This window comes from Camelus bactrianus, chromosome 11 (assembly GCF_048773025.1).
Source record: "Camelus bactrianus isolate YW-2024 breed Bactrian camel chromosome 11, ASM4877302v1, whole genome shotgun sequence".
Lineage (NCBI taxonomy): Eukaryota > Metazoa > Chordata > Mammalia > Artiodactyla > Camelidae > Camelus > Camelus bactrianus.
In genome coordinates, this window is record NC_133549.1 from 14165362 (window position 1) to 14177945 (window position 12584).

The window sequence follows — 12584 nt, forward strand, 5'->3', positions numbered from 1 at the left end:
CACACTCCTACACTGGCTTGGAACATGTTTGGGGACTCTTGAAGCATCTTCTCTATAACCTCGGGAGTCAGTGGTTTGCAGTCAAGAGACAGAGTCAGAGTCTCCAGGTCAAGTGATTTTGTTTGGAAAAATGTGTTTCAGCTCGGTGTTACAGCTTAGTTGTGACAGCAACCTGGATCCGGGCAAGAGACCAAGCAGCACTTGGAGAGTTGGAGAACTCACTTTTATTACTCCAGTGGGCCCAGAGGCGTTAACACTCCAAGCTCTGGACCCCGTCTGTAGGTTTACACAGGCCTTTGTAGGCTGCCAGTTTTACACTTTGCAACATCATATGCAAATAAAATATAACAGAAGTTGACCAACCAGGAACAAGCTTTGTAGAAATAGACCAATCAGGAGTGAGAGAAATAACCAATCAGGAGTGAAGGAAGTAGACAATCAGAAGTGAGCTCAGGGAACCAATAGAATTTTAGGGGTAAGTAAGCCGTTTCAGAGGCAAAAAGTGAGATAGAGCCTCTGGGCTGGGGAACCAAATGGTGCTGGCACGACAGTAGTGGCCTTGCTTGGGGGCCCTGCTGGTTTTTTTATGGGGCTTCCTGCCTAAATTTTACATCCCACGGCACCCACTTCAACCTCACTTGCCAGCACATCTGTCCACGATCAGTTTATCACCTGCCTCCTTACACTCACAGACACCCTCTGAGCGGGATGGACCCTACTCCGTGGTAGGGCTTTTCTAGGCTTTGTGTCACTTGCCCATGATTCTGGCACATGGCAGGGAGTTCTGGGCTTGCTGGGAGGTCTGGGCTTGCTGAGTCCCCAGGCTTGTCTGAGTCCACTTTGTAGGATTCCTGTTCTTTCGGGCAGTGCCCTTGGTTAGTGTAGATGGCAGTGTGTCTTGAGCTTGTGCCACATGCATCTTTGTGTTCTCATTCTTGTAACACTTCAGGAGAGTTTTGAGGTTGGGGTGGGGGATGGAGGAGTTGGCCTGAAAAATTATGCTAAACTTTATGTCCAAGAATACAAAGTTAGGAAAAACTTGAGAGAGGGGAAAGGAAGTCAGGAGATGAGGGTGTTGTGAGAGTTCCACTGCTCCTAGGGAAACACACATAGGTGTCCACATGACAGAGCCTCACTGTAGTGAGGGGGCAGGCTGCACACCCAGATCAATTCTGATGAATTTCAAAGAATTAAGATTCCAAAAATGAAAACAAAACTAGAAGATGAAAGTGACTAGTTTTCAAATTCCTGTTTGGAAGAAGGATTTCTAACTGTTGGACCAGGTTGCCCTTTTGCTTGTGACCATGGATGTCACATGAAGCAAGAGATGTGCAGGCGCATCCCCAGTTACGTGTCTTTTACTGACAGAACACATTTCTGGGTCTTTTCCCAGGGGAGCAATCACACTCCAGAACGTTGCTCCCCATGAATGCTGTGTAAGTGCACAGAATTAGACGTGGAGAGGACTGGACACTTAGTGACATCAGCGGATTCTCTGTCTTTCAGTACCTGTGTTGCCTGTCCACCTCCCGGTCTTCAACTGACAAGCTGGCCTTTGATGTTGGCTTACAAGAGGACACAACAGGTGGGTGTCTTGGTCTGCGACGATGCTGTGTTCAGAGAGAGCGTGGCCAGGACTGGGTTGGGAGCAGTCATGAGGCACGTGGGAGATACAGAAGGTGAACATTCTTGGGGATGGATTCAGGAAAAAGCAGGTAACTCCTAAGGGAAGTGTTTAGAAGGGGGAGTGTACATGGTGCTCTTGTTGGTCATTCCACGTAGCTGGATGCTCAAACTAGATGCCAAACCTCATCCTTTTGACGGAGTTGGGTAGAAAAGCAGTACTTAGACACACTCTGCTGTCTGTTAACTGTATTAATGTGCACTGATGGGTTTGTGAAGTATTACTGCATATTTCTTTTATCCTTTATCTTTCATCTTAAAAATATTGACAGTGTAACATAGTCAATGTCAACATTCAAACAAAGAGGTAGAAAATGTCTCCTTCAGTTCCCTGTCCACAGGTCATCAGGCCACGTACCTAGGTATTTACATAGTTTTGAAACAAAAAATGTGTATTAACACATCTATCCTTTTGGAGAATCAAAATAGGAGGATATAGGCTTTACTTAGGTTTTTGTTCTCAATGCTCTGAAGACTTTACACTTTATACAGCTCTGTACAGTTTGACTGCTTTATCTTTTACAATGAGCATGCCTGACTGTGGAATTAAAAGTACATAAAAGACCAAGTAGAAAAAAGAATGGGAGGAAACAGGCCAACTCTTGTTCAGCTGTTCCTTTCATGGGTGGATCAGGTTCTCACCACCCTCCTTTTAAAATGCTTTCCTGTACTCTAAAATTTTCACAGATAAAATGGATTAAAAATAAAGCTGTTTTCCAACCTAATTAACTTTCTAATAGACTAACACATCACCTAGTACAAGAAATCCCAAGAATCCCAGACACCAAAAAGATAAATGTATTCTTCTGGTTTTTATTTCATTTTTATGTAGGCTCAGTCATTCCTTTATATTTTGGCTAATTGTTTTAGTTTTCTCATTGTAGTTAATTTACCTCAGCACACAGTTATGTGAAAGACTCTTCAGTTCTCTCTCAGTCATAATCTATATAACTTGTTTTCATACACTGAGATGACTGCATACAGTAAAACCCACAAAACAGGGTCATCCCTCTCCCTGCAGCCTGAGCCCCTTTCCCCATAGCTCTCTGCTTCTTCTGAATTACTGAATTATGTGCTATATTTATCATGTGTTATCTGCCTGCCTTGATCAGAATGAAACTCACAAGGCAGATACCCTTTCCTTCCCTGTTTGTGGATGTGTTCCCAGCTACTAAAGCAATGAGTGGCAAATAGTGTCTTATAAATGCTTGAGTGAATGAATGAAAAACTCCCTACAACTCTAAAAGTGTGGTTGAATGATGGAAATAAGGAATTCTGCAGGATGATAGTGAGGTAGGACTCTGGTTTGTGTTAAGAAAAGCAACTCAGAGCACCGATCACACATGGACTTTATGTAGCTTAAGAAATGTTATTTGCTGATTCACTTACTCATTTAAGCACAATGAGTTGTTACTGGGTGCCTGCAAAGTGCTTGTCCGAGCTGAGGAAACCCCATTCAAAGGCCCTGCTATCATGGAACTTACATTCTGGCATTGGGGAACTAGGAAAGAAACAAAACATAAGCGTTACCAAAAAATCATAAAGCTGAGCACAGGGAGAGAATGATAATTATTAGATAATTATTAGGATATCTCTGAAATGATTCTCATTTTTGGATAGAACTTACATTTCAGTTTTAAAAGGAACTGTGAAGAGGTTGAAGAATTGTATGCCTAAGTTTATATGCTAGGTAATGGGACTGAAGTGTGAAGAATGGACATGTGGTTCATGAAGCTGTGCTTGACTTGTTCTAGAAGTAATTATTTGATTTAATGTGTACCCAGACATTTTTATAATGTACCCTTCTGTTGCAGGATTCTCTGATATTTTACCCTTTGAGTGATAGAAACTACCCCGTTGTAAAACAACATGATAAAAACAAGGCATAGGACAGTAAAACTTAGGTGACGATACTCGTACCCAGTTTGAATCAGCATCCCCCCCAAATTGTTTTAATCGTTTTTAAATTGTTATAACATGACTGTCGTATCACAGACTCCCAAGTCCTTCTGAAAATTAAGTAGCAAAAAACTAGATGTTATTAGAGATAGCAGTGTGAGCAGTGTAATAGCCTGTGATTACATAGGCGTGAAGTCAGATCAGCATGGCCTTATGATAGCATGAAGGAGTATCTTTTTAAAGCAATTCTTAGTTGGGGGGAAAAGACACTGAACCTCCCCAAATGTCACAACCAGTTTCTGTAAGAACAATCTTTGCATTCTGGTATGTCTTATCCTAAGCTAATTTGGCCTCATTCTTTCAGTTTTCAGAGTCTAAGAGATGAATTTGCATTACATTTCAGATTTCTAAAAGTTGTGTGAATAGGACAGTTTCATTTTAAGGAGACTGATTTTGAAGGCTTATTTCATTTCCCTCTTTTATTTTGGCGTCACTGGCAAGGAAAATAAATTTAAACTAAGAGGCGTTTCTGCGTTTCACTTTTCAATCGTTGTGCAGGTGAGGCCTGTTGGTGGACTATACATCCTGCCTCCAAGCAGCGCTCAGAAGGAGAGAAAGTACGAGTCGGAGATGACCTCATCTTAGTTAGTGTGTCCTCCGAAAGGTACTTGGTAAGTGTGGAAAGCAGGATTGTGTACTTGCTGATGTGATAAAAGACAGGCCAATAAAATGATCTCTTTAAAGCTGCGATTGCAGATTATCTGGGAGAATTGCTTAGAAACGAGCCTGTATGTCTCTGTGATGAGTTATAAATAGCTCCCTAAGTAGAGGAGTAATGTGACATGTGTGGAAGTGTGGCTCACCAGGATTACTTAGACAGGCTTCCCTTGTGCCTGTCTTGATATGTATGTTTGTGACATTGATGGAGCCTGTTCTTGGACTGCTTTATTAACAGCATGCAATGCAGTCTAATCAGGGATTTGAAATTCCATGAACTTCATTTTGCACCCAATGAGAAGGCTATATTAATGAGGCTGTGATTAGCTATTTTGATATTTATGAAAGCAACTTATAGGAGAAACACTTGCCATGCTAGAAAAGGAGAAATGAACAAAATAAAAAATAGTTTAGTTCTCTCACTGACATTGCATTGCTTCAAAGGGAAGTAGCTAGAAATGGGAGATTGAAAAAAGAAGTTTATGTTTAAGCACTGAAAGTATTTTTTATTTTTGTGGTGAGGCCAGTATCTATTTAATTTAACTTAGTAAATTGTAGTTTTGCTAAATAATCATATGCAGAAGTTCATGGAAGATTAAAATCAATAGAAGTGTGAAGGATGCCTGTGCAAAATATTCTTTCTGTTTTAAGGTTGAGAAAGTAATTAAACAAATATAAAACTTTATATAACTTTATAAACTTTACATGGGTATCCACATTAAAAAAAATCCTAGACATCATAGTGCATGATGATTGAAACAAAAATCAGAAATAGAGCATTGTCGCAGTTAAGTTCACCCTAGTTTATAGAAAGTGTATTCCCACTGCCATAAGTCAAAATATTATTTGTGTGTAATTGATTTAGAATTAAGTAAGTAGTTGGTACCCCTTTGCTCTGTGAACATGGAAATAGGGTGGATCTAGGGATGTTTCAAGTCAATTTTTGCTTATCAACACATATAGTTCCAATTTTGAAACATTTCTAGGAAGAAGGGAGTTGTTTTACTTGCTTTGAGGTAAGAGGTGATGATGAAGGCTGGGAAATAGCAAAACAGTGCCCTGGTGTAACTGACAGGCACTGTTAAATCACACGGAGCATCTGATGCTGCAGAGCTGGAGGGAGGCGAGGAGCGTCATTCCCCTTCTGTCTCAACTCGTGTAGGTGGAAACAGGCACCATGCACATTTCTAGGACAATGACAGTGAGTCAGCTGGTCAGATAAGCATTATTAAGCCCTTGCTGTATGCTATGCTGTGCTGTGTATGTGAAGATAATGTATTTTGATTAGGAGATACACATTTTGAGTTGTAGTTTTGCTTGGAAACGAATAGCAGCAATAAAAATAATTCATGCATGCTTCTCAGTGTGTAAGTTCTAAGCATATCTTATTTTGATTTTGGCATAACTATGCGTGTTTTTGCTGTACAACGTATTCTTTCCACTATACAGCAGTTTATTTGACAGGATGACATCATTATGCACCAAAGGAGTAGAACATTCAGAATCTCACAGAAGCCAGGGTTTGTAGCATCAATTCTACTAGTAAGTTCCTGAGAGTCACCTAATTCCTGAATTCTGGCTTCCTCCCTTGCAAAATGGTGATAATCATTCTCAGCACCAAGGTTACCGTCATGAAGCAGCAAGATGATGGATTTGAATAGGCTTTGGATTAAAGAGCACTAAACCAATCATGGCAGTAATTGTGATGCATGGGGATCACCTTCTGTTACCTTCGGAAATAAATAGGCCGCCTGATTAATTACATTCTCATATAATCTTCAAGCTAACAAGTTAGTCAGTTCATTGAAGCTCCTTTTCCGATAACCCTCTGTATAGAGCTACAGACAGTTGGCCAACCAGACTATTAAAATATCACTTCCATTTGGTAATGAAATCAGTGATTTTAGGGTTCATCTGTATGGACCTAGTATACAGTAGAAACCACAGGAAAGACAAAGGACACATTATACATGATTTCTGCCCTCATGAAATTAGTGGAAAAAACAAACCAGACACACGTGAGAATATCCTAAGACAGTAACCGAGTGTTAGCATGTAGGTTAGAGATGCTGAAGGACGTTCCTGTGGGTATACAGAGGGTTAATTATCACCTCCCATTTCTCCTCTGGTTGATTAGCATCATGTTCATGGATTCCAGGGCCTAGCCAGTTCTAGCAGGGTCTGGAGCAAGTGAAAAGAGCAGAAAATGAGGCAGTAAAAGATGCTGGAATAATCCACATACTGAACCTGAATAACCAAGGATGGATTGTGTCTGTAAGTACACATTTGTTCATTAGTATAGAGTCTGCTGAGCATGAGTCTGGGCCAGTCACGTAGCTCCTGAGACTCGCAGCTTCTCTGCTGTGGTGTGAGGGTAATAGCCGTTCACAGGGGTGTTAAGAGGACTGAATGCTTAGTCCACAGAAGTCTCTTGGCTCTATGAATGGCACATGTAAAATTTACTTAGTAGGTTGCTACTGGTATTTACCCGGGAGATTTGTGCCTAGTAAGAATAGTCAAAGGAACTGCTATTATTTAAATAGAAGAAAAAGTTAGGAAGGAGTAGTAAAGAGACTGTTATCGCTGATTTTAAATAAAGGTCTATCACGTGAAAGCAAGATTCATATTCTGAGAAGATACTGATATGGTTCAAAAGAAGTAAGAAATTTGGCTGAAAACAATTCAGTTAAAATTAACTACTAAAAATAAACCTTTTCAGCCATTGACTTTGTATCTTTTCAGTCATTAGTGTCTGTTGGCCTTTAATCTAATTTTCCTTCACTAACAATGATAGTTAAGCTAAGGTTAGACTATCTAATTGTACCTTTGCTGCTCCAATAAAGCTTACAACTGTTTGGATGCTAAACTGATTAAAGCTGGTCTAAAGGACCGATTTTTTACCTCTCCTCTGTGGGGGTGTCTCGTGGATGGAGGAGGGTGCTGTGTTTGTCACCGGAAGCCCGGGCTCCACCAAGGGTGGTCCACTCGCCTCTGCTTTAGTGTTGAACCTCAGTACACGATTTCCCAGGAATAAAGGGTCTTACCTCCAGAAAAGGTTGTAAAACACTCATCAAGATAATGTCTTTTCTCATCTTGCTGTTTCATATTCTAATATGACATGATATCTTAATCCTCTTTTCAGGAATATCCAAGAGAAAAAAAAAATTTTTGCCCCATTGGAATGACCTAATTTTTTTTTCTTTCAAAGAAGGCTTTAGCAAAGTAGCTTAAATGTAAGAGAAATACACAATTTAAAATAGAGAGAATATGGCTAAGTAGGTATTACTGTGAATCTATTTCAAACTAAACAAAATAAGGTAAAGCATGCAAAACAATTTTTACTTGTGTTAGAAAGATATAAAATCACCCTAGTATGCACAGGAATTTTCAATCTGTGGATTGGATTGCTCCCATTTGAAACATTGATTTTTGAATAATTTTCTCCTGATTAGGTCACCTATGGAAACAGATTTTTTAAAATCCATGGAAATACTACCAAACAACTGTCTAAAAGTAAATTAGGGAGAGCAGAACCTCACAACCTAAAAAGTGATGGAAAGTGCTTAAAAGAAAGCTATTCTTGGGCTCATAAAAATTTGCCCTCGTACCCACCTCTGATTTTCTGATAAGAAATGCTAGGTATTTTGACTGCATAGTAAGTTGCTGAATTGCTGAAGTTGCATAAAAATATTGATAGCTAAAAAGACAGCTGTCATAAATATCATCAAGCTGTTTATCATTATTAACCAATTTATTTTTGATTTATTTACCTTGAGCCTTTTAATTTTTTCTCTCTGTGGCTCAGGTGATGGAACCGTAGACTATTACATTTGGAAAAAGCATCTATTCTATGTCCCTCGTTTTTCCTTAGAATAAAAAATGAAGCCTGAGGGTGATGTGTCCTGTTTACTTATGTTCCCTGTCACTGAATGGTCATTTTTCCAGAGTGCTGCATCACCAGGGCCCAAGTACACATCATTTAAAAAGAGAGAAATAAATGAGTGAATAAATGCATCAGATAAGGACTGAATTCAGATATCCTTAAATTTTTTTTTACCTTGGACCTTTTTGGCAGTCTGATAAAGCTTATTGATGGCTTGTCATCATAATCTTTTAAAATTCGTAAAATACATACATTGGATTACAAAGGACATTAAGAATATCAAAGTGGAGTCCAGGCTGAGAACTACTGGGAGGTGATTTATAATACCTTCTTCCTTCCTGAGATTTTGTGTTTCTGTTGTATAAAATCTTGTTACCCAAAACAAGGTTTTTGGACCAATGGCCTTGGTTGGACCCCTTCGCACCTCCTGAATTTGATTTTGCCTTTTTTTGACATGATCCTCAGATGATTCCTGTGTCCCTGAGAACTTGTGTGTCTCTAATGAGAATCAAGGTGGTGGATGGAGCAGTTCAGCACCCAGAGCCCCTGCACTGTTCCTGAAGGGTCCTTGCCACCCTGTTAGTGTGTAAATTCTAGAGCTGCGTATTTCAGCCTAAGGCCAGCTTTGCTTTCAGCCTCTGACAACATCTGTTTCTGCTTTCAGGACAGCTCATCGTAGTCTCAGTAATGGAAACCATTACTGCAATCCAAAGCATCCAAAATAGTTATGCCCAGAGAATGTTTTCTTGAGAAGAGTGAACATGGTATAGATAACTTTAAATGGTGTAATACTATCTTAAGGACTTTTTTTTTTTTTTTTTTTTTTTTTTTTTACTTTCTCCAACAGACTGAAATTTTCCTACTTTAACAGTTCCATATTTATTATTTGTCTTTAAGCTTAGATATGATTTGAAAATTGCATTTTAATCCTCCTTCTCCTCCTGTTATGTTCTCACTGCAGTAGCTCCTTATTGCCTGAAGTCCTTGGTCTGACACCTGTCTTGTCTGAGGGCCTATCTCTCACTCTCTTTCTGAGTTTATGCTATAAGCCTCAAAGAGGAAACTCTCTGCTGTACTTGATGTTCCCATATCTCTGCCCCTTTGGGTACCATTCCCTTTATTAGGGGGACCATTGCCTCTTAGAGGGCCAGGGAGGCCCAGGCCACTTCCAGTTATGAGGTTTCTGGGATATTAAAAATGAAAATCTCCAAACTAGTTTCTAAAACTTTTGATATGTCTTAAATACTTACACTTAGCCCCTTAACATCATTAATATTGTTAACCTCAAACCCATGTACATACAGACTTACTTGGAGACAGCATCTCTGAGTATGTAACTGTAAGGCCCAGGCCAAATGGTCCTACTGGCTCCTCGAATGCCTCACCCCACGGGAATCCCACATCTGCTGGGGAACTACCACCTGTCCTCATGGCCCAGAACAGTGAACGCTGTTCCAGTTAGGCTGGCTGAAGTGATCTCTCCTCCCAGTTCTTACAGCACTTTGATTACAGTTCAGCTGGCATTTCCAAAATACTGACTCCCTGCATTTTGTGGATGTGTTTTACCTTTCTCGGTAACAAGCCCCCTCGGGATGGGGAATGTGCTCTGTTAATATTCAGCACGTGCTTTACACATAGTATATTCGGGGAACCAGGATGAATTAACAAATCTCTGTGTATCATGGCATGAGCTTTCACCTGAATTCAGTAGTAAAAATATAAGCGCTGGTATTTTGAGTCATCTTCTGATGGTTTGGTGAAATCCATATGGTTTTACAGGTTTGTGTGTGTGTGCACTTGTGCTAGGTCATTGAAATAGGAATATTTATGGAATAACTTAAAATATATTTTTAAAGCTTATGCTCCTTTGATTGTAAAGGTTTGGTTGACTCCTCCACATCTTGTTTATTGAGTACCCTGCTTGGTGCTGGGAGTTCAGTTGTGAGCCTGTGTCAGATAACTTACAAGAGGCAGCAAGAAAAAGACACTCAACAATCACATTGTGTAATGAGGGCCATGAAGGAAAGTGTGTTTTCTTATTTGTGGAAGCAGATGGTATATGACTTATTTGTAAATAGTTAAAGAGTTATAGCATACTGGGAAGAAATTAATTCAATAAAGGCATCTCAGCCGGGATTTGCACAGGATTGACAGGCCGAGGTGAAGAGGATGTTGTGAAGAGGCGGAGAGCTGTTTGAGAGGAGGAGGGGGAAGAGCAGGTTTTTGCTAAATCTCGTGCATCCACTGGCAAACTTTCAATCTTATTGACTGGAAAAAATATTGATAAGATAATGGTATGTATGTCAACTGTCAGAAACTTCTTTGGTCTTGTTTTTAAGAGAAAGAAAATGAAACCTCCATATTTGCTGGTGACTTGAGATTAGCAGATTTAGGCAGAAGAGACCTTTGAAGTTGAAAGGCCTGTGACGGGCACCAGGATGAGTCTCCATGCTGTGACTGCCCTTCATCTAACTAGGAAGTTGGATTTCTGGGAAAGTTGTGGCACAGTTAAAGTCTTTAAGAGCTTAGGCAGCCATCGGCATTGGAAAGTGTTACAGGAACATTATAGGAGTGTTGGTGATGTTTACTGAGATGACTCCAAGGAAACAGGTGGTTGTGCTAGGAGTGTTTGAAACTAGCAGCGGCCAGGTAACAGTAAAATAAGCACGGCGTTTGGTGTTACTCATCATTTTGTTTTTCTTTACTTATCATTTCAGAACTCATGTATTATGGCTCTCAAAGATACAAAATATGATATTCTTTTAATACATTTGTTTTTAAGAAGGAACATCTGATATTGGCAACATCTGAATTTTGAAGGAAATTTATTGGCCTCAGTTTTGATACCTATTAGGCAATATTGCCATCTAATGGCTGTTGCATCAAATTGTAGATAAAAGTTCCCAAAGGACCCTATAAAACTAAGACATCAGTCCAGTAAATTTTACCTATTTCATTGTCAAAACACTGTCACACTGTGATATGTAGAAAACTTAAGCCTCTAAAACAAAACAGTCTGTTTTAACAAATAAATTTATGATAGCACATTCATTTATGTGTTTTCTTTTTTACTTGAAGTATGGTTGAATTACAGTGTCATACAGCATAGTGATTCAATTATAAATATGTATTATTTTTCATATTCTTTTTCATTATAGGTTATTACAAGATATTGAATGTAGCTCCCTGGGCTGTATAGCAGGACCTTGCTGTTTATCTATCTTATATATAGTAGTGTGTATCTACAAATCGTGAACTCCTAATTTATCCCTCCCCACTTTTCCCCTTTGGGAACCATAAGTTCGTTCTCTATGTCTGTGAGTCTATTTCTGTTTTGTAAATAAGTTCATTTGTATCACTTTTTCTGGATTCCACATAAAAGTGGTACAGTATTTTGCTTTCTTTGTCTGGCTTACTTCACTTAGTATGACAGTTTCCAGGTTCATCCGTGTTACTGCAAATGACATTATTTTATTCTTTTTTTATTGCTGAGTAGGATTCCATTGTATAAATATACCACAACTTCCTTATCCAGTTATCTGCCAGTGGACATTTAGGTTGTTTCCATGTCTTGGCTATTGTAAATAGTGTTGCTATGAACATTGGGGTGCGGGTGTCATTTTGAAGTAGGGTTCCTTCTGGATATATGCCCAAGAGTGGGATTGCTGGATCATACAGTAAATCTATTTTTAGTCTTTTGAGGAATCTCCATACTGCTTTCCACAGTGGCTGCACCAAACTGCATTCCCACCAACAGCGTAAGGGGGTTCCCTTTTCTCCACGCTCTCTTCAGCATTTCTCCTTTGTGGACTTTTTAATCATGGTCATTCTGACTGGTGTGAGGTGATTCATTTGTGTGTTTTCTATTAGTGGCTTAAGTAGTAACTCTTAGAATGAAGCTGAAAAATACGTAACGTCAAATATAAACTCTTTATTTTTTTGACCAGTCTCTTAATTTTTGAGGGACGGGATCAAGATAGATGTTGTCTATGGATGTTTCCAAATCTGTGATGTTCAGTTAGAGTTGCCAGGAGCACTTACGTATGAAGAGTCACCCTGAGCCTGAAGTGATGCCTTGTTTTGCCTCTAACACAGCACTTGTCCTACGGCAATGGCAGCTTGCACGTGGACGCCGCCTTCCAGCAGACCCTCTGGAGCGTGGCCCCCATCAGCTCAGGAAGCGAAGCAGCCCAAGGTAAAGACACCACGGCAGTGAGGAGGCTGCTCCCTTGATGCAGAGTTGACAGTCATCCTTGGAATCATGATAATGAGCAAATGCATTAGAGGTCTTTGTGTCAAAGTAGCCTGTAACGCAGATGCGTGACGTTCAAGACTCTCATGTAAATTATTACTTAAAAGTGAAGTTTGTGTTAAGATCTATCCTTCCTTATTTTTACACTTT

At 39.6% G+C, this 12584-nt stretch overlaps 1 protein-coding gene across 7 annotated transcripts in view; it reads left to right on the top strand.

The window, feature by feature from the left end:
• Positions 1–12584, top strand: part of RYR2 (ryanodine receptor 2) — a 543025-nt gene that overhangs the window by 220710 nt on the left and 309731 nt on the right. For all 7 annotated transcript variants that reach the window (XM_074373272.1, XM_074373273.1, XM_074373274.1 and 4 more), the window contains exons 7-9: positions 1507–1585; positions 4141–4253; positions 12278–12377. In XM_074373272.1, the coding sequence (XP_074229373.1) occupies positions 1507–1585; positions 4141–4253; positions 12278–12377 (292 nt within the window). The remainder of the gene's footprint in view (positions 1–1506; positions 1586–4140; positions 4254–12277; positions 12378–12584) is intronic.